We start from the raw sequence: 22,844 nt of genomic DNA, 5'->3' as shown, positions 1-22,844 counted from the left end.
TGCTGTTTAGTTTTCAGATATTGTGATACTTTGCTGAGAATGATGGTCTCCAGCTTCATCCGTGTCCCTGCAAAGGACATGAAGTCATCCTTTTTTATGGCTGTATAGTATTCCATGGTGTCTATGCACCACATTTTCTTAATCCAGTCTATCATTGATGGGTTGGTTCCAAGTCTTTGCTAGTGTGAATAGCACCACAATAAACATACGTGTGCATGTATCTTTATCATAGAATGATTTACAATCTTTGGGTATATGCCCAGAAATGGGATTGCTGGGTCAAATGGTATTTCTAGTTCTAGATCTTTGATGAATCGCCACACTGTCATCCACAATGGTTGAACTAATTTACACTCCCACCAGCAGTGTGAATATGTTCCTATTTTTCCACAACCTCTCCAGCATCTGCTGTTTTCTGACTTTATAATGATCTCCATTCTAACTCACATGAGATAGTATCTCATTGTGGTTTTGATTTGCATTTCTCTAATGACCAGTGATGATGAACCTATTTTCATATGTCTGTTGGCTGCATAAATGTCTTCTTTTGAGAAATGTCTGTTCATATACTTTGCCCATTTTTTGATAGGATTATTTGTTTTTTTTGTTTTGAATTTGTTTAACTTCTTTATAGATTCTGGATATTACCCCTTTGTCAGATGGATAGATTACAAAAATTTTCTCCCATTCTGTAAGTTGCCTGTTCACTCTGATGATAATTTCTTTTGCTGTGTAGAAGCTCTTTAGTTTAATTGGATCCCATTCGTCAATTTTGGCTTTTGTTGCCACTTATTTTACTGTTTTAGATATGAAGTCTTTGGCCATGCCTATGTCCTGAATGGAATTGCCCAGGTTTTCTTGTAGGGTTTTTATGGTCCTAGGTCTTATGTTTAAGTCTTTGATCCATCTTCAGTTGATTTTATATAAGGTGTAAGGAAGGGGTCCAGTTTCAGTTTTTTGCATAGGGCTAGCCAGTTTTCCCAACAGTGTTTATTAAATAGGGAATATTTTCCCCATTGCTTTTGTGTGTCAGGTTTGTCAAAGATCAGATGGTTGTAGATGTGTGGTGTTATTTCTCAGCCCTTCGTTCTGTCCCATTGGTCTATATGTCTGTTTTGGACCAGTACCATGCTGTTTTGGTTACTGTAGACTTGTAATATAGTTTGACGTCAGGTAGCATGATGCCTCCAGCTTTGTTCTTCTTGCCCAGAATTGTGTTGGCTATATGAGCTCTTTTTTGGTTCCATATGAAGTTTAAATTATTTTTTTCCAATTCTGTGAAGAAAGTCAGTGATAGCTTGATGGGGATAGCATTTAATCTGTAAATTACTTTGGGCAGTATGGCCATTTTCACGATATTGGTTCTTCCTATCCATGAGCATGGAATGTTTTTTCCATTTTTTGTGTCCTCTTTTATTTGCTTGAGCAGTGGTTTGTAGTTCTCCTTGAAGAGGTCCTTCACATCCCTTGTAAGTCATATTCCTAGGTATTTTATTCTCTTTGTAGCAATTGTGAATGGGAGTTCTCTCATGATTTGACTCTCTGTTTGTCTGTTGTCAGGGTATAGAATGCTTATGATTTTTCCACATTGATTTTGTATCCTGAGACTTTGCTGAAGTTGCTTATCAGCTTAAGTATATTTTGGGCTGAGATGATGGGGTTTTCTAAATATACAATCATGTCATCTGCAAACAGAGACAATTTGATTTCTCTCTTATTATTTGAATACCCTTTATTGCTTTCTCTTGCCTGATTGCCCTGGCCAGAACTTCCAATATTATGTTGAATAGGAGTGGTGAGAGAGGGCATCCTCTTATGCTGGTTTTCAAAGGGAATGCTTCCAGTTTTTGCCCATTCAGTATGATATTGGCTGTGGGTTTGTCATAAATAGCTCTTATTATTTTGAGATGCATTCCATCAATACCTAGTTTATTGAGAGTTTTTAGCAGGAGGGGGTGTTGAACTTTGTCGAAGGCCTTTTCTTCATCGATTGAGATAATCATGTGTTTCTTGTCATTGGTTTGGTTTATGTGATGGATTACATATATTGATTTGCATATGTTGAACCAGCCTTTCATCTCAGGGATGAAGCCGACTTCATCATGGTGGATAAGCTTTTTGATATGCTGCTGGATTTGATTTGCCAGTATTTTATTGAGGATTTTTGCATAGATGTTCATCAGGGATATTGGCTTGAAATTTTACTTTTTTGTTGTGTCTCTGCCAGGTTTTGGTATCAGGATGATGCTGGCCTCATAAAATGAGTTAAGGAGGATTCCCTCTTTTTCTGTTGTTTAGAATAGTTTCAGAAGGAATGGTACCGTACAGCTACTCTTTGTATCTCTGGTAGAATTCGGCTATTAATCCATCTGGTCCTGGACTTTTTTTGGGTGGTAGGCTATTAATTACTGCCTCAATTTCAGAGTTTATTATTGTTTTAATCAGGGATTCAACTTCTTCCTGGCTTAGCTTGGGAGGGTTTATGTGTCCAGGAATTTATTCATTTCTTCTAGATTTTCTCGTTTATTTGCACAGAGGTGTTTATAGTATTCTCTGATGGTAGTTTATGTTTCTGTGAGATTAGTGGTGATATCCCCTATATCATTTCTTTTTGCATCTATTTGATTCTTCTCTCTTTTCTTCTTTATTAGTCTGGCTAGAGGTCTGTCTATTTTATTGATTTTTTTTTTTTTTTCCCCAAAAAACAGCTCATGGATTCACTGATTTTTTTTGAAGGGTTTTTTGTGTCTCTATCTCCTCCAGTTCTGCTATTAGTTATTTCTTGCCTTCTGCTAGCTTTTGAATTTGTTTGCTCTTGCTTCTCTAGTTCTTTTAATTTTGATGTTAGGGTGTCAATTTTAGATCTTTCCTGCTTTCTCTTGTAGGCATTTAGTGCTATAAATTTCTCTCTAAACACTGCTTAAAATGTGTCCCAGGGATTCTGGTACATTGTGTCTTCATTCTCATTGGTTTCAGAGAATATCTTTATTTCTGCCTTCATTTCGTTATTGACCTTGTAGTCATTCAGGAGCAGGTTGTTCAGTCTCCATGTAGTTGTGTGGTTTTGAGTGAGTTTCTCAACTCTGAGTTCTAATTTGATTGCACTGTGGTCTGAGAGACTGTTTGTTATAATTTCCGTTCTTTTGCATTTGCTGAGGAGTGTTTTACTTCCAATTATGTGGTCAGTTTTAGAATAAGTGCAATGAGTTGCTGAGAAGAATGTATATTCTGTTGATTAGGGGTGGAGAGTTCCGTAGATTTCTGTAGGTCTGCTTGGTCCAGAGCTGAATTCAAGTCCTGAATATTCTTGTTAATTTTCTGTCTTGTTGATCTGTCTAATATTGACAATGATGTGTTAAAGTCTCCCACTATTACTGTGTGGGAGTCTAAGTCTCTTTGTAGGTCTCTAAGAACACGCTTTATGAATCTGGGTGCTCCTGTATTGGGTGCATATATATTTAGGATAGTTAGCTCTTCTTGCTGCATTGATCCCTTTACCATTATGTAATGGCCTTCTTTGTCTCTTTTGATCTTTGTTGGTTTAAAGACTGTTTTATCAGAGATGAAGACCAACTCCTTGCAGCTCCTTCTTTTTTTTTTTTTTCTTTCCATTTGCTTGTTAGATCTTCCTCCATCCCTTTATTTTGAGCCTATGTATGTCTTTGCACATAAGATGGGTCTCCTGAATACAACACACTGATGGATCTTGACTCTTTATCCAATTTGCCAGTCTGTGTCTTTTAATTGGGGTATTTAACCCATTTACATTTAAGGTCCATATTGTTATATGTGAATTTGATCTTGTCATTATGATGCTAGCTGGTTATTTTGCCCATTAGTTGATGAAGTTTCTTCATAGTGTCGATGTTCTATACAATTTGGTATGTTTTTGCAATGGCTGATACTGGTTGTTCCTTTCCATGTTTAGTGCTTCCTTCAGGACCTCTTGTAAGGCAGATCTGGTGGTGACAAAATCCCGCAGCATTTGCTTGTCTGTAAATGATTTTATTTCCCCTTTTCTTATGAAGCTTAGTTTGGCTGGATATGAAATTCTGGGTTGAAAATTATTTTCTTTGAGAATGTCAAATATTGGCCCCCACTCTCTTCTGGCTTGTAGAGAGATCCGCTGTTAGTCTGATGGGCTTCCCTTTGTGGGTAACCCGACCTTTCTCTCTGGCTGCCCTTAACATTTTTTCCTTTATTTCAACCTTGGTGAATCTGACGATTATGTATCTTGGGGTTGCTCTTCTCGAGGAGTATCTTTGTTGTATTCTCTGTATTTACTGAATTTGAATGTTGGCCTGTCTTGCTAGGTTGGGGAAGTTCTTCCGGATAATATCCTGAAGGGTGTTTTCCAACTTGGTTCCATTCTCCCATCACTTCCAGATACACAAATCAAACAGATTTTGTCTTTTCACATAGTCCCGTATTTCTTGGAGGTTTTGTTCATTCCTTTTTATTCTTTTTACTCTAATCTTGTCTTCTATCTTTATTTTATTAAGTTGATCTTCAATCACTGCTATGCTTTCTTCCGCTTGATTGATTTGGTTTTTGATACCTGTGTATTCTTCACAAAGTTCTTGTGCTGTGTTTTGTAGCTCCGTCCAGTCATTTATGTTCTTTACATTGGTTATTCTAGTTAGCAATTCGACTATCCTTTTTTCAAGGTTCTTAACTTCCATTCATTGGGTTGGAACATGCTCCTTTAACTCAGAGGAGTTTGTTATTACCCACCTTCTGAAGCCTACTTCTGTCAGTTCATCAAACTCATTCTCCGTCTAGTTTTGTTCCCTTGCTGACGAAGGAGTCGTGATCCTTTGGAGAAAGAGAGACGTTTTGGTTTTTGGGATTTTCAGCCTTTTTGCGCTGGTTTTTCCCCATCTTTGTGGATTTCTCTACCTTTGGTCTTTGATGTTGGTGACCTTCGGATGGGGTCTTTGAGTGGACGTGCTAATCCTTTCTGTTTGTTTCTTTTCCTTCTAACAGTCAGGCCCCACTGCTGCCAGTCTGCTGGAGTTTGCCGAAGGTCCACTCCCAACCCTATTTGCCTGGGTATTACCAGTGGAGGCTGCAAAGCAGCAAAGATTGCTGCCTGCTCTTTCCTCTGGAAGCTTTGACCCAGAGGGGCACCTGCCAGATGCCAGCCAGAGGTCTCCTGTATGAAGTGTCTGTCGGCCCTCATTGGGAAATGTCTCCCAGTCAGTATACATTGGGGTCAGAGATCAACTTGAGGAGGCAGTCTGACCCTTAGCCGAGCTCGAATGCTGTGCTGGTAGGTCCACTGCTCTCTTCAGAGCCATCAGGCAGGGATGTTTAAGTCTGCTATAAGCCCCTGACTGGGGCTGCTGCCTTTTTTACAGAGACGCCCTGTCCAGAGAGGAGAAATCTGGCAGTCTGGCCACAGCTGCCTTGCTGATCTGCAGTGGGCTCTGCCCCATTCAGACTTCCCAGCGGCTTTGTTTACACTGTGACCGTAAAACTACCTACTCAAGCCTCAGCAATGGCATACATCCCTCCCCCACCAAGCTCGAACCTCCCAGGTGGATCTCAGATTGCTGCTGTGCTGGCAGCGAGAATTTCAAGCCAGTGGATCTCAGTTTCCTGGGCCCTGTGGGGGTGAGACCCGCAGAGCCAGGCCACTTGCTTCCCTTGCTTCAGCACCCCTTTCTACAGGAGTGAACAGTTCTGTCTTGCTGGAGTTCCAGGTGCAACTAAGGTATGGGAAAAAAAGAGCTCCTGCAGCTAGTTCAGTGTCTGCCCCCTTGGCTGCCCAGTTTTGTGCTTGAAACCCAGGGCTCTGGTGGGGTAGGCACAGGAGGGGCTCTCCTGGTTTGCAGGTTGCAAAGACCATGGGACAAGCACAGTATCTGTGCCGGAGATCCTCAGGCTCAGACTCTCACAGCTTCCCTTGGGTAGGGGAGAAAATTACCCGACCCCTTGTGCTTCCCGGGTGAGGCGATGCCCTGCACTGCTTCAGCTCGCCCTCCGTGGGCTGCACCCACTGTCAAACCAGTCCCAATGAGATGAACCGGGTACCTCAATTGGAAATGCAGAAATCACTCGCCTTCTGTGTCAATTTCACTGGGAACTGCAGACCAGTGCTGTTCCTCTTCGGCCATCATGAATCCTCCCCCAATAGAAACACTTTCTAAAAAATGGTAATTTGGCCGGAGGCAGTGGCTCATGCCTGTAATCCTAGCACTTTGGGAGGCCAAGGCGGGTGGATAACCTGAGGTCGGGAGTTGAAAACCAGCCTGGCCAACATTGTGAAACCCTGTCTCTACTAAAAATACAAAAATTAGCCAGGCATGGTGGCACATACTTGTAATCCCAGCTACTTAGGAGGCTGAGACAGGAGAATTGCTTGAACCTGGGAGGTGGAGGTTGCAGTGAGCCAAGATCGCACCACTGCACTTGAGCCTGGGTGACAGAGACAAGACTCCGTCTCAAAAAAAAAAAAGAAAAAAAAAAAACAACAGTAATAATAATTTGCTTACTTAATATTTCCAGAAACGATGCCTTGGCCCGTGTTTGTTTTGTTTTGTTTGTAATTTTTCTTTTTCTTATTTCTTTTCAGGTGCAGTAGCAATCCCCAATTTTCAGGAAGACGTGTGTTTTCCCCAAGACGTGTTATCTGCTGTTTTCTCCTGTTGTTAACCAGTGCTTTTGTGACTCTCTCAACGTGTCGTGAGAGCCGGTTGATGTGTACTATACTTCATAACATCTTATTTTCTAGAAATCCCTAAGCGGATGCTCCTGCTGCTCCTGCTGCTGCTGCTCTTGTTGCTGTTTTTGTTGCTGTTGTTGTTTTCAAAGCATACCCCGGCCACCGTTTAGGGGATCAAAAGCATTATAAAATATGTCTAATTATTTCTTCAGCACGCCCTTCCTCCTCCTCTCTCTGTCTCTCTGTGTCTGTCTCTCTCTCTCTCTCTCTCTCTCTGTCTTTCTCTTGTCTCTGTCTCTCTGTCAGTGTGTCTCTCTCTCTGTGTGTCTCTCCCTCTGTCTTTTTCTCTGCCTGTCTCTCTCTCTCTCCCTCTCTTTCTTTTTAAAATAAACTCAGGTAGATCTAATCCATTTCCAAGGCCTTAATTCTTAACTTTAGAAACCCCAGATTTCACTCCATACAGAATCCTGTATAGAACTGGTGAGTTGATTTCTGGACTTGGATGCTCAATAGATATTACATATTAATAAAGACCCAACCCTAAAATCTGGGTTTGCTTCTCCCTTGACTTGCCTGTGACCCAGACTTACTGTCTCAATAAATCGTACCACTGTTCACCTAGGATTCTGGGAGGGTTTTCCCAATCTGTATTTCCCCATGTCCTAAAGGACCCATGACCAAGCCCTGTCCGTTCTGTCTCAAATATGTATCTTTAAACACCTCTCAATTTCCACAACTACCCACAGCCCCTTGTGGAACAACTGGCTCTTTGAAAAACATCCCAGAAGTTGTTTCAGCTTTTCGCTATGAGGCCTAAGCCTGAGGCCTAAGCCCCACTCTGTCTGTCTCTCTCTCTCCATCTCCTTCTCTCTCTGTCTCTCTTTGTCTCTGTCTCTGTCTTTCTGTCTCTGTCTCTCTCTGTCTCTGTTTCTGTGTCTCTCTCTGTGTGTCTGTCTCTCTCTGTCTTTGTCTCTCCCTCTCTGTGTGTCTCTCTCTCTGTCTCTCCCTCTATCTCAGTGTCTCTGTCTCTGTCCATCTCTCTCTGTCTCTCTGTCTCTCTGTCTCTCTATCTCTCTCTCTGTGCATCTGTGTGTCTGTGTGTGTGTGTGTGTGTGTGTGTCTGTGTCTGTGTCTGTGTCTCTCTCTCCCTTCCTCTCTTTCTTTTTAAAATAAGCTCAGGTAGATCTAATTCATTTTCAAGGCCTGAATTCTTAACTTTAGAAACCCCAGATTTGAAATACATATGGAGTCCTGTACAGAACTGGCAAGTTGGTTTCTGGACTTGGATACCTCATAGATATTACATATTAATAGAGACCCAACCCTGAAATCTGAGTTTCCTTCTCCCTTGACTCGGCTGTGACCGAGACTTACTGTCTCGATTTTTTTTTTTTAAAGGAAGAATTTATTTAAATCATTTTTATATTTGGTATATATTCATAAATTCTTATTTTATTTTATTAAATACATTAAAAATCTGCTACTATTATGATTTATTTTGATGATAAATTTATATCAGATTAGCCAAAGGGAGCTCCTCAGCCTTGTTCCAAAATCTTTTGATGTGTTCCTGTCATTATTTGAGCACTTTTTTACTGAAAAAAGTTGTGAAGGAAGAGTTGTAATTTCCCAGGACAATAAAAGGATGAGGGAAAAAGTATTCTAGGCAGAAAGAGTATCATATGCTATAGCAGAAAACTATGAAATAGTATAGTGTATTCTGATATCTACAATATTATCAAGTTTCTGAGTAATGGAATAATGAGGAGATGGGGCTAAAAATAAAGCAAAGAAGGGTTTTATATACTATTCTAAGGAACTGAAATTTTATCCTGTGAGTGATAATCAACTATTGATATAAATTATAAAGCTAACATTTTGTGACAGCAATGCCTATTTTATCATCTTTATGTACAGAAATCCCAAGAGAACTTCCATGTTTTTTATTCAGCCCTAGTAAATAATACTTCTTTCAGCTATGCCTTTTTGGTTTTGTCAGAAATGCTGTGAGGCTCATTGTCTTGAATAAGCAAGTAGAAAAAGGTATAAAACTATTAGATTGAAGACAATATGAAAATTATTTTCAGATGTACAAAGTGCCATGTAGTCCTGAGTCTACAAACTCTACCATTGCCAGTGTTTCCCTAGAGCTTTGGAATCACTTTCTCCTAATTGGAGAGATTTATATGAAAGTCTAAATGCTTGGTATATCTGAACCACACATTCTTTGAATTACCAAGGGACCTAACTATTTAAGTTGACCATATTACTGTCATCTATCTTTGCTCTTTAAGTTTCCTAGGAAAGCTATTCATTATCTTAGGTGGTTTGCTCTTCAGAAAGATCCAGGAAATAGAAATACAAGGAATTCATGCTGCAAATGCTATGTGAAATAGAGGCAGTAATATTAATAGGAACAGAACAAGTCTCCTGATATTTGCAGTATATCCAAAGAATGAATAATGATTTCCACTTTAGGTAGTTTAGGGAGCTTTTCTACTGCTTGTTTTGAAAAATGAAGTTTCTTGAGGTTCTCAATTTAATCAAGAAGAACTGCATGAATATTAGAACATTTTGTTTCTGCTATGTTCTCTCCTATGATCAAAGGCATCTTTTCCTCATTTACTTTTTTTTCTGTTTTTTTGAGACAGAGTTTCACTCTGTTGCCCAGGCTGGAGTGCAGTGGTGCAATCTCAGCTCACTGCAACCTCTGCATCCCGGATCCAAGGAATTCTCGTGCCTCGGCCTTTCGAGTAGCTGGGACTACAGGCTCCTGACACCATGCATGGCCAATTTTTTGTATTTTAATACAATAGTGATGCAGTTTCACCATGTTGCCCAGAGTGGTCTCGAACGCCTGAGTTCATGCAGTCCACCTGTCTCAGCCTCCCAGTGTTAGGATTACAGGCATGAGCCATTGCACCCAGCCCATTTACTTTTCGTTTTAAAAATGGATTTTCAGGGAAGGCCGGGCATGGTAGCTCACGCCTGTAATCCTAACACTTTGGGAGGCCGGGGGTTTGAGACCAGCCTGAGCAACATAGGGAAACCCGATCTGTGCAAAAACATCAAAAAATTAGCCAGGTATGGTGGTATGCACCTGTGGTCCCAGCTACTCGATAGGGTGAGACAGGAGGATCATTTGAGCCAGCAGGTCAAAGTTGCAGTGAGCCATGATCACGCAACTGCACTCCAGTCTGAGCAACAAAGCCAGACTCTGTCTCAAAACCAAGATGAAACATTGTATATTAAGAACTGACTGGTTTAAGAGGATGCATTTTAACTGAGAAAAAATAATTTCATTGGTATAAATAGCTCCATTTCAAGATGGCCACGCCACAAAAAAAGGTTACTGCTATATAACAAAGATCCATATTGTTACTCTGCTCAGTAGAAAGGAATGCATCTGTACTTTGTGTGACCCTTTGGAGGCTTTCTGCATCATAGATAGTGTCATTAGTATTTAACCGTGTCTTTGATGATGACAATCCTGAGTGAACCCCTATTCATTTTGTGCTGAGTTCTTATATAGTCTTTTCAGTGATTATAACTGCATCATGGAAGATAGGAAATCTCAGTAACATTTTTATTACTTTCCCTGCAAAAATTCTGAACTAAAACGTAGTCAACCTCATCTCTGGACTAAACTAGAAAATATAAGAGACAAGTTAAGTTGTACTTATGGAACTGTAGGCTCATTAGAGGGAACTGTAGGTTCATTAGAGAAACCTGTAGCATCAATTTGTGCCCACTTTAGAATAGCTTTAATCCTACAAATCTACTTAAGAAAAGTAGGCCGGGCGCGGTGGCTCAAGCCTGTAATCCCAGCACTTTGGGAGGCCGAGACGGGCGGATCACGAGGTCAGGAGATCAAGACCACCCTGGCTAACACGGTGAAACCCCGTCTCTACTAAAAAAAAATACAGAAAACTAGCCGGGCGAGGTGGCGGGCGCCTGTAGTCCCAGCTACTCGGGAGGCTGAGGCAGGAGAATGGCGTAAACCGGGAGGCGGAGCTTGCAGTGAGCTGAGATCCGGCCACTGCACTCCAGCCTGGGCGACAGAGTGAAACTCCGTCTCAACAAAAAAAAAAAAAAAAAAAGAAAAGTAAACCCATTGCAGAGGAATGCTGTCAGTTTAGATGTTATAATAATTCAGTCTGTCACTCTTAGCCACGTAGCTCAGTTCAGACAGCTATAGTAGGGAAAATGTCTAGACTCCCTCCCCTACCTCTGCCCCAACTCTCAAATAAAAATCCTATATCCTAAAGTACCTTGTAGTTTATTTTTATCAAACAAGCTAGTCTACCTGCAAATTAACAGTAACAGTGATATCACCAGGTAATTTTACTATTGTAAATTAAAGTGAGTATTCCCTCGAATGCTATGATCTTCTCGGTGGGACATGTATTTTCACATGCATTGTAACACATAAGAGTTTAATAAAGCTAATGTCCTTGCAGATTCTTTGTGACCATTAGTAATCATTTGTAAGGTAGCTATCAGAATATATTTGTGGCCATGAAATAGTTTTGCTGTATAGGAAACTATTTTTTCTATTCAAAAATAAAATCTTTTTTTTTCATTATAACCTTCTTACCTTTTTAAAAATGTTTCATTCCTTCCTTTCCTATTTCTGTCTAAATGGATTTTATGGGCTACTGGCTGCTAGGTGATAACTCACAGGGTCCTTCAAGAGGAAAAGGTGCATATTTTTTTCTCAATTTTTTTTTCTCTTCTATCAAACTTCTGTTCTACAGTCACAATCAACAAGAGAAACAACATTTTTTGGTCCTTTTTCCTACTGATTAAGTTTTCTTTCTTTTTGTTTTTTTGAGACGGAGTCTCCCTCTGTCACTCAGGCTGGAGTACAGTGGCACCATCTTGGCTCATTGCAAGCTCCACCTCCTGGGTTCACACCATTCTCCTGCCTCAGCCTCCCGAGTAGCTGGGACCTACAGGCGCCCGCCACCACACCTGGCTAATTTTTTTGTATTTTTAGTAGAGACGGGGTTTCACTGTGTTAGCCAGGATGTTTTCTAATGGTCCAAGACAGTAAGAAGTGCTTTGGGTTTGTAATTTACAAAATAAGACAAGTCCGTGACAACTTTTTTTTTTTTTTTTTAGACAGAGTCTTGCTCTGTTGCCAGGCTGGAGTGCAGTGGCATGATCTCAGCTCACTGCAACCTCCACCTCCTGGGTTCAAGCGATTCTCCTGCCTCAGCCTCCCGAGTAGCTGGGACTACAGGCATGCGCCACCATGCCCAGCTAATTTTTGTATTTTTGGTAGAAGCAGGGTTTTACCATGTTGGCCAGGATGGTCTCGATCTCTTGACCTCATGATCCACCCTCCGCAGCCTCCCAAAGTGCTGGGATTACAGGTGTGAGCCACCACACCCGGCTGAAGTAGGCTTTTTATTGGTAGAGTAGCTAGGTACTGTATAATTTGGGGTGAGTCTTGAGTGGGAAAAGCCTCATGGCACATAAAATGGTGCTCGATTAATATTTGTGGGAAACACATGCACGCACGCACAAACATGCATGCACACACAACCCTACCTGCTGATGTGCCAGAGAATTACAACACTCCTCCTTTGAGACATTCCTTTTAGTTAATTTGTTATATCTCCAAAGGCCCCTGTGTTAACTTGCAAGTAGTTTAACTAAGGACCAGTATTAATCCAATAGCACCAAAGTATGTTAATTTCTTCAATTAAGTTATTCCACAATGCATACATATCTCAAAACATCATGGTATACACCATGCATATATAAAATTGCTGCCAATTAAAAATAAACTTTAAATAAAATGTTTATACTATAGGTCTATAAAAAAAGTACAAATTATTTTTCCAGTGAGGTAATCACTTTGTGACAAAGACTTTATAAATATTCAGTGGCTTAGAGAAGTAAAACAACAGCAGAAAGCACTGCTTTACTTTTTGCTTCCCAACTTTGGACTGTGTTTAAAAGATTTGCCATTCAGCCGGGCGCGGTGGCTCAAGCCTGTAATCCCAGCACTTTGGGAGGCCGAGGCAGGCGGATCACAAGGTCAGGAGATCGAGACCATCCTGGCTAACACGGTGAAACCCCGTCTCTACTAAAAAATACAAAAACTAGCCGGGCGAGGTGGCGGGCGCCTGTAGTCCCAGCTACTCGGGAGGCTGAGGCAGGAGAATGGTGTGAACCCGGGAGGTGGAGCTTGCAGTGAGCTGAGATCTGGCCAGTGCACTCCAGCTTGGGTGACAGAGGGAGACTCCGTCTCAAAAAAAAAAAAAAAAGATTTGCCATTCATTAAATACTCCAAGTATTTACTGAATATCTACTATAAGTGTAAGGAAGGCACTGTTCTAAAAGTGGCAGAGAATACAAAGATTAATAAGACGTAGGCTCTGCCTTCAATGAGTTTACCATCTACTAGCAGAGGTAAGGCAAATATTTAAATATCTATAGCATAAGATGGAGAGTGATAGATACCAAAAGACAAGTATAAACAAGGTAGAACATTACTTTAGAGATAGAAGAGATTATTGCCATCTACTAGCAGAGGTAAGCAAATATTTAAATATCTATAGCATAAGATAGAGAGTGATAGATACCAGAAGACAAATATAAACAAGGTATAACATTACTTTAGAGATGGAAGAGATTATTCCTGCCAGTAGATAACCATGCTGCAATTTCCAAACAAGAAGAAAAAAAAAAGAAAACAAGAAGGGGCCAAGATGGCCAACTAAAAACAGCTACGGTTGGAGGCTCCCACATAGAAGAATGAAAACAGCGAGTAAATCCTACACTAGCAACTGAGGTATCCAGGTTCTCTCACTGGGACTGACTAGGCAGTTGGTGCAACCAATGGTGAGTGAGGAAAAGTAGAGTGGAGTGACAGCCAACCCAGGATCCACACAGGGGAAGGGGAACTGCCACTCCCAGCCAAGGGAGGTAGTGAGTGTGCTACCCTGCCTGGGGAACCATGCTTTTTCCATGGATCTGTGCAACCCACAGATCAGGAGATCCCCTCATAAGCCCACACCACCCGGGCCTTGGTTCCCAAGCACAGAACTATGCAGATTCTTGGCAGCTGCTCAACGGGAGACTGCCTCAGACTACCAAGTTCCTAGGGGAAGGGGCGGCTGCCATCACTGCAGCTGCCTGCTGCCAAAGATGACTGAGCTCCCAGTGGGAGGAGCAGCTGCCATCACTGCAACTGCCTGCTGCCTAAGACAACTGAGTCCCTGCAGGAAGAGATGGCTGCCATCACTGCAGCTCCAGTCTGCCATTTTAGACAGGAAAATAAATGGCCTGATGGAGCTGAGAAACACAACACAAGAACTTCATAATACAACTATCAGTATCAATAGCTGGATAGACCAAGGAAAGGAAAGAATTTCAGAGCTTGAAGACTATCTTGCTGAAATAAGACAGGCAGACAAGATTAGAGAATAAAGAATGAAAAGGAATGAACAAAACCTCTAAGAACTATGGGATTATGTAAAAAGACCAAACCTACAACTGATTGGGGTACCTGAAAGATGGAAGAATGGAACAAAGTTGGAAAACATGCATCAGGATATCATCCAGAACTTCTCCAACCCAGCAAGATAGGCCAACATTCAAATTCAGGAAATCCAGAGAACCACATTAAGATACTCCATGAGAAGAAAGATCATCCCAAGACACGTAATCATCAGATTCTCCAAAGCAAATGAAAGAAAAGTATTAAAGCCAGAGATGAAATTAAATTAAAAATTAAATTAAATTAAATTAAAAAATTAAAGTCAGAAATGAAAGAAAAGAAAAGCCAGAGAAAAAGGCCAGGTCACCTATAAAGGGAAGCCCATCAGACTAACAGTGGACCTCTCAGCAGAAACCCTACAAGCCAGAAGAGATTGGGGGCCAGGATTCAGTATTCTTAAAGAAAAGAATTTCCAACTCAAAATTTCATAACCAGCCAAACTAAACTTCTTAAAGTGAAAGAGAAATAAAATCCTTTTCAGAAAAGCAAATGCTGAGAGAATTCGTCACCACCAGGCCTGCCTTGCAAGAGCTCCTGAGAGAAGCACTAAATATGGAAAGAAAAAACCAATACCAGCCACTACACACATTAAAGTACACAGACCAATGACATTTCGAAGCAACTACATCAGCCAGTCTGCAAAATAACCAGCTAGCATCATGATGACAGGATCAAATTCATACATATATTAACCTTAAATGTAAATGAGCTAAATGCCCCCAATTGAAAGACACAGAATGGCAAGCTGGATAAAGAGTCAAGACCCATCAGTGTGCTGTATTCAAGAGACCCATCTCATGTGCAAAGACACACATAGGCTCAAAATAAAGGGATGGAGGAAAATTTACCAGGCAAATAGAAAGCAGAGAAAACCAGAGGTTTTCTCTAACAATCCTAGTGTTTGTTTTTCTAACAATCCTAGTGTTAAAGTCTTACAAAACAGACATTAAACCAAAAAGAAAGATCAAAAAAGACAAGGGCATTACATAATGGTAAAGGACTCAATTCAACAAGAAGTGCTAACTATCCTAAATATACAGGAGGATGCAGATTCATAAAACAAGTTCTTAAGAGACCTACAAAGAGACTTAGACTCCCATACAATAATAGTGGGAGGGTTTAGCACTGCACTGTCGATATTAGATCACTGAGACGGAAAATTAACAAAGATATTCAGGACCCAAACTCAACTCTGGATCAAGTGGACCTGACAGATACCTACAGAACTCTCCACCCAAAAACAACAGAATATATATTCTTCTTTGTGCCACATGGCATTTACTCCTAAAAAGATTGCATGATTGGAAGTAAAACACTCCTAGCAAATGCCAAACAACTGAAATCATAAGAAACAGTTTCTCAGAGCACAGTGCAATAAAATTAGAACTGAAGGTTAAGAAACTCACTCAAAACCACACAACTACATGGAAATTAAACAACTTGCCCCTGAATGACTCCTGGGTAAATAACAAAACCAAGGCAGAAATCAAGAAGTTCTTTGAAACCAATGAGAATAAAGAGACATCGTGCCAGAATCTCTGGGACACAGCCAAAGCAGTGTTAAAGAGGGAAAGTTATAGCACTAAATGCCCACATCAGAAAGTTAAAAGATCTCAAATTGACATCCTAATATCAAAACTAAAAGAACTAGAGAATCAAGAGCAAAAAAAAGGCCAAAGCTAGCAGAAGACAAGAACTAACCAAGATCAGAGCAGAACTGAAAGAGATAGAAATGAGAAAAACCTTTTAAAAAAATCAGTGAATCTAGGAGCTGTTTTTATGAAAAAAATAATAATAAAGTAGACCACTAGCTAGATTAATAAAGAAGGAAAGAGGGGAGAATCAAATAGACACAATAAAAAATTATAAAGGGGATATCACCACTGACCCCACAGAAATATGAACAACCATCAGAGAATATCTATGCAAATCAACTAGAAAATCTAGAAGAAATGGATAAATTCCTGGATGCACATACCCTCCCAAGACTGAACCAGGAAGAAGTTGAATCTCTGAATAGACAATAACAAGTTCTGAAATTGAGGCAATAATTAATAGCCTACCAACCAAAAAAAGCCCAGGACCAGATGGATTCACAGCCGAATTCTACCAGAGGTACAAAGAGGAGCTGGTACCATTTCTTCTGAAACTATTCCAAACAACTGAAAAGGAGGGACTCCTCCCTGACTCATTTTATGAGGCCAGCATCATCCTGATGTCCAAACCTGGCAGAGATACAATGAAAAAAGAAAACTTAAAGCCAATGTCCCTGATGAACATCGATGCAAAAATCCTCAATAAAATACTGACAACCCGAATCCAGCAGCACATCAAAAAACTTATCCACCATGATCAAGACAGCTTCATCCCCAAGAGGCAAGACTGGTTCAACATATGCAAATCAATAAACGTGATTTATCACATAAACAAAACTAAAGACAAAAACCACATGATTATCTCAATAGATGCAGAAAAGGCCTTCGATAAAATTAAAATTCCCTTAATGTTAAAAACTTTCAATAAACTAGGTTTTGATGGAACATACCTCAAAATATAAGAGCCATTTATGACAAACCCACCGGCAATATCATACTGAATGGGAAAAAGCTCAAAGTATTCCCCTTGAAAATCAGCTCAAGACAAGGATGCCTTCTCTCACCACTCCTATTCAACGTAGAATTGGAAGTTTTGGCCAGGGCAATCAGGCAAGAGAAAGAAAGAAAGCGTATTCAGATAGGAAGAGAGGAAGTCAAGCTATCTCTGTTTGCAGATGATATACTGCTATATCTGAAAACCCCATCATCTCAGCCCGAAAGCTTCTTAAGCTGATAAGCACCTTCAGCAAAGTACAAAATCAATGTGCAAAAATCACAAGCATTTCTATACACCAGCAGTAGACAAGCAGAAAGCCAAATCATGAATGAATTCCCTTTTGCAATTGCTACAAAGAGAATAAAATACCTAGGAACACAGCTAACAAGGGAGGTGAAGGACCTCTTTAAGGAGAACTACAAACTGCTGCTCAAGGAAATCAGAAAGCACACAAACAAATGGAAAAACATTCCACACTCATGGATGGGAAGAATCAATATCATGAAAATGGCCATACTGCCCAGAGTAATTTATAGATTCAATGATATTCCCATTAAACTACCCTTGACATTCTTCACAGAATTAGAAAAAACTACTTTAAAGTTCATATGGAACCAAAAAAGAGCCTGTATAACGAAGACAATCCTAAGCAAAAAGAACAAAACTGAAGGCATCGTGTATCTGACTTCAAACTCAACTACAAGGCTATAGTAAACAAAATAGCATGGTATTAGTACAAAAACAAACACATAGTGAAACAGAATATAGAACTCAAAACTAAGACTGCACATCTACAGCCATGTGATCTTCAACAAACCTGACAAAAGCAATGGGGAAAGGATTTGCTTTTTAATAAATGGTGCTGGGAGAACTGGCTAGGTATATGCAGAAAATTGAAACTAGACCCTTTCCTTACACCTTGTACAAAAGTTCTCGAGATGGATTAAACATTTAAATGTAAAACCCAAAACTATGAAAACCCTAGAAGAAAATCTAGGCAATACCATTCAGGACATAGACACGGACAAAGATTTCATGACAAAAACATCAAAAGCAATTGCAACAAAAGCAAAAATTTTCAAATGGGATCTAATTAAAGAGCTTCTGTGCAGCAAAAGAAACTGTCATCAGAGTGAAGGGACAAACTACAGAATGGGAGGAAATTATTGCAGTCTATCCATCAGACAAAGGTGTAATATCCAGAAACTACAAGAAAAAAATAATCCCATTTAAAAGTGGGCAAAGAATATGAAGACACTTCTCAAAAGAAGATATACATGCAGCCAACAAACGTGGAAAAAAGCTCAACATCACTGATCATTAGAGAAAAGCAAATCAAAAACACAGTGAGATACCATCTCATGCCAGTCAGAATGGCAGTTATTAAAAAGTCAAGAAAGAACAGATGCTGGCAAGGTGTGGAGAAATGGGAACTCTTTTACACTGTTGGTAGTTCAATCATTGTGGAAGACAGTATGGTGATTCCTCAAAGACCTAGAACCAGAGATACCATTTGATCCAGCAATCCCATCACTGGGTATATACCCAAAGGAATATAAATCATTTCCTTATAAAGATACATGCATGTGTATGCTCATTGCAGCACTTATTCACAATAGCAAAGACGTGGAATCAACCCAAACACCTATCAATGATAGACTGGATAAAGAAAATGTGGTACCTATACACCATGCAATGCTATGCAGCCATAAAAAGGAATGAGATCAAAAAAAAAAAGGAATGAGATCATGTGCTTTGCAGGGACAGGGAGGGAGCTGGAAGCCATTATCCTCAGTAAACTAACACAGGAACAGAAAACCAAACACTGCATGTTCTCACTTAAAGTGGGAGTTGAATAATGAGGACACATGGGCACATGGCGGGGCAACAACACACACTGGGTCCTGTCAGGGGGTTGCAGGGAAGGAGAGCATCAGAAAGAATAGCTGGGCCTAATACCTAGGTGATGGGTTGATCTGTGCAGCAAACCACCATGGCACAAGTTTACCTGTGTAACAAACCTGCACATCCTGCACATGTATCCTGGAACATAAATAAAATAAAGTAAAAAAATAAAACTTACAGAACCATCAGGTGGTTTACTACTCTCTCTTTCTTCCTTCCTTCCTTTCTTGCTTCCTTCCTTCCTCTTTCTCTTTCTCTTTCTTGGTCTCTTTCTCTTTGTTTTTCTTTCCTTTCTGCTGGGCTGTTATATATTCTTCATGGCAGGATATATAGGGTATATTTTACTCTCAGTATCCCAAGTCCCTAACTGTTCCTGGTTCATAAAGTGCACTCAGTCAATATTTGTTGAATGGATATGTGTATCATCAGACTTGCTGTTTAATAAGAAAATGCCTATTACAAAGCATATTCAACAGATAAAACCTATATAACTAAGAAGTAGAATTTTCTTCCCAGAAACTAAACATATTTTTAAAAGACAACTTTTGTAAGATTATATCCAATTTGCACCATACAGTGCAGCCTATCACAAAAAAAAGATCTAATCTGAGACCTATAAAGCTGAATAAAAAGCAGAAGCAGCAATCTCTATCATTCTGCCTAGTTACACTGGTTGTGACAATGATTTTTTTATATTTGAATGAGTAGGTCAAGACCTCAATGAAAATGAGTTACAAATAAATTTATATTTCAGTTGTAAGTGATTGGTGAATCACATATAATCCTTTTTGAAGTGTTCACCCACAATTTGAATAGAAGATTCTATGTAGCACTAAATAATCTCTAAGGTTTTTCAAACTTTGAAAATTTTGCGATTTTGAATTAATATGAGAAGAAATCACATATTAATAGTATAAGCAACTTTGTATATATTTTTCTTAGGTGCCTATGACAATGTCATTAGTCTTAGAATGAAAACCCTTTGGGGTAGTGCCTTTAAGTCAATTCATTGAACATGTCTGGAACAGCCACTGGGATTGGAGTAGGAGTGCTAAATTTAATAAATTGCAATGACAAGAAACTCATAATCTTATGAAGGATACATATAATCATTATAAAGTGGTTTAAAGAGATGGGAGCTTATGTATTTCACATATCTAAGTCTGGAGCCACGCAGTCTAGGGTTTTTTGTTGTTGTTGTTGTTGTTGTTGTTTGAGATGGAGTCTCGCTCTGTCACCCAGGCTGGAGTGCAGTGCCGGATCTCAGCTCACTGCAAGCTCCGCCTCCCGAGTTTACGCCATTCTCCTGCCTCAGCCTCCCGAGTAGCTGGGACTACAGGCGCCCGCCACCTCGCCCAGCTAGTTTTTTTGTATTTTTTAGTAGAGACGGGGTTTCACCGCGTTAGCCAGAATGGTCTCGATCTCCTGACCTCGTGATCCGCCCGTCTCAGCCTCCCAAAGTGTTGGGATTACAAGCTTGAGCCACTGCGCCTGGCCCAGTCTAGGGTTTTTACAGCAGCTCTACATTGTAATGAGGGACTTGGATTCTTTTTTCTTTTCACCTTTCTATACTTACTGCATGGGCTTGCATCTTCGTAGTTCAGAAGTGGCTACAGCACCTTCCAGTCCCCAATGTCAGCCCAGCTCCCAGTTCCAGCCATGTTCCAGGTAGAAAAAACGGTAGATGGGCAAAAGCTTTCTCCTCTTAAAGCTTCATATCTTCATCTTTTTATTTGTTAAGAGGAAGCCTGCCCCGGGGACTTATTCCTACCCCTGATTGGCCAGAATTATATCATACGGCCACTCCTAGCTGCTTACGAAGGGGATTGTGGATAGCAGGTAGGAGAGCTAAGCAGCAGTATTTGCAGTTGCTACTTTTTGTTAACTCTTTGTCATGTAGGCTTATATGGCTCCAAGGAAAAGGTCAAGTTATTTATATATGAAGATATAATACTCCAAGAAGTTCCTTCTTGTCATTAAATTATGCATTTATTAATTCAACAAATACTATTTTTTGTTTGCTAATATATGCCAGATGCTGTTCTAAGTACTGCGGACAAAAACAGTAAACAAGACAAAGTTGCTGCTCTCATGGAACTTTATGTTCTGTTGAGAAGAGGAAGACTATAAACAAATATCAATATACATTTATATTTACATATTTTATATATTGGTTATGAATATCCATATTATGTATGTACATGGGTATATATATAGCTATGAAGAAAAGAAAAGTAGGGTAAGGGAAATAAAGAGTGATGGTGGGTATTCCATAGAGAGTGTTCAATAAATTTCTCTCTGATGAAGTGATATTTGAACAGAGACCTGAAAGAAGTGATGGATAGATGGGGAAATGAGAGACTATCTGGGGAAGAATGGTTCAAGCAGAGGAAACAGAAAGTAAAAAGACCCTGAGGAGAGATGAATTTGGCATGATCAAGTAAAAAAAAGGAATCAGTATGACTAGAGCACAGTAAACAAAGAGGGAATGTTAGGAGGACAATGGGAGCCATAATACTTTGAGCTTATAGGCCATAGCAGAGATTTTATTGTAAGGGACATGGAAAGTCATTAGAGAACTATGAGCAGAGATTAGCACAATCCAGTGATTCAAAGAATCACTAACTGCTGTGTGGAGAATAAATTGTAGTATGACAAGGATAGAAGCAGAGAGACCAGTTAGGATGCTCTTCAATTTCCCAGGAAATCAGTGATGGTCTCAACTATTATAGTAGTCATCGAAGTGGTGAGTAATTATCAGATTCCAGATATATTTTAAAGATAGTTTAAATATATAAGAATCAAGTACCTTGCAAGGTTCTGGCTTAATAACTGGAAGAATGGAGTTGCTATTTACTGAAATGGGAACTGCAAGAGAATAAGTCATTGTATGGGTGGAATAGGAGGATGGGGAATTAAGAGTTTGTTTTGGGACATTTTAGGTTTGAGTTGCTGGTTGCACATCCAAATGCATGTTGGACGATGTAAAAATGTAGAATTCAGGGTAGAGGTTGAGATTGGAGATATAAAATTAGTAGTTTTAATGTATGGATGATACGAATGCTTTGGGACTAAATATGGTTACCTGTGGAGTCGATAGCTAAATAATAATATTTCTTCATAACTTTTTTCAGAGGAGAGAAAATTTCCTATGATATCCTAAATAAATTGAAGTTTGGGGACTTCATTTTACTAACTAGTGCATTAAGTATTCAAAATTTTGTGTAGTAGTTGAGTACATGAACTCTGAAGCCAAAATTACCTAGTTTTGAATCTTAGCTCTTCTGTTACTAGCTCTGTGATTTAGGAAATGATACATAATTTCTCTAAGCTTCTCTTTCCTCACCTATAAATAAGGATAATTGTGGTGCCTCACCATAAAGTTGTTGGGAGGATTAATGAGTTAATTTAGTACACTGCCTTGACACATAGAAAGAGCTCAAAAAGGATTAGTCAATGTCATCATTGAATTTCGCTAAGTTTTGACACATGATGTAACACTGCTAACTTGATTTAATGTTCCCTATATTTTGCAGGCAGGAGAAACAGTTTCTCACCTGCTAATCTTCATTTGGGGACATTTGAAATTGGGAGTTGTGATATTATAAGTCATTGCCACTTTTTAATCAGTGTTACAGTATCATATTCTTAATTATCTTACTGTTCAGGTCACAGTGCTGTCGATATCACCAAGGTGGCCAGAAGACACCGTATGTCTCCTTTTCCTCTGACATCTATGGACAAAGCCTTTATCACAGTCCTGGAGATGACTCCGGTGCTTGGGACAGAAATCATCAATTACCGAGGTACTGTTATATTTGACCATTTCCCTTACTTTTCTTCATTTTTTACCAAATAAGATTCATGTAACATTAATGCACAGTTTTCCTGAAAAAGAAAGATTATTAACTATTATTACAATTATCATCATTCTTTTTTTTTTTTTCTTATTTCTACTCAATAAGAAAAAGGCTAAGGGTTCAGCCTTAACAGTATACAGAGTAAAATCCATGAAACTGCCTTTTCATTAAAAAAAAAAAAAAAAAAGGAAGAAAATCAGCTGTGTTTCTGCTGTCCATCAAAATACCAATACTGCAAACTAAAGAAAGGGCTGTCAGCACTGAATGAGGAAAGTAAACTCTGAGTCTATGTGATGTCTTTTCTGTC

At 39.6% G+C, this 22,844-nt stretch overlaps 1 protein-coding gene across 14 annotated transcripts in view; it reads left to right on the top strand.

The window, feature by feature from the left end:
- The window catches only part of GPHN (gephyrin), a 791,686-nt gene that overhangs the window by 629,506 nt on the left and 139,336 nt on the right, over positions 1-22,844 (top strand). For all 14 annotated transcript variants that reach the window (XM_033187698.1, XM_033187697.1, XM_033187683.1 and 11 more), the window contains one exon: positions 22,346-22,483. In XM_033187698.1, coding sequence (XP_033043589.1) covers positions 22,346-22,483 — 138 coding nt within the window. The remainder of the gene's footprint in view (positions 1-22,345; positions 22,484-22,844) is intronic.

This window comes from Trachypithecus francoisi, unplaced genomic scaffold (genome assembly GCF_009764315.1).
Source record: "Trachypithecus francoisi isolate TF-2019V2 unplaced genomic scaffold, Tfra_2.0 Lachesis_group3, whole genome shotgun sequence".
Lineage (NCBI taxonomy): Eukaryota > Metazoa > Chordata > Mammalia > Primates > Cercopithecidae > Trachypithecus > Trachypithecus francoisi.
This window is presented reverse-complemented; position numbering and strand designations above follow the sequence as displayed.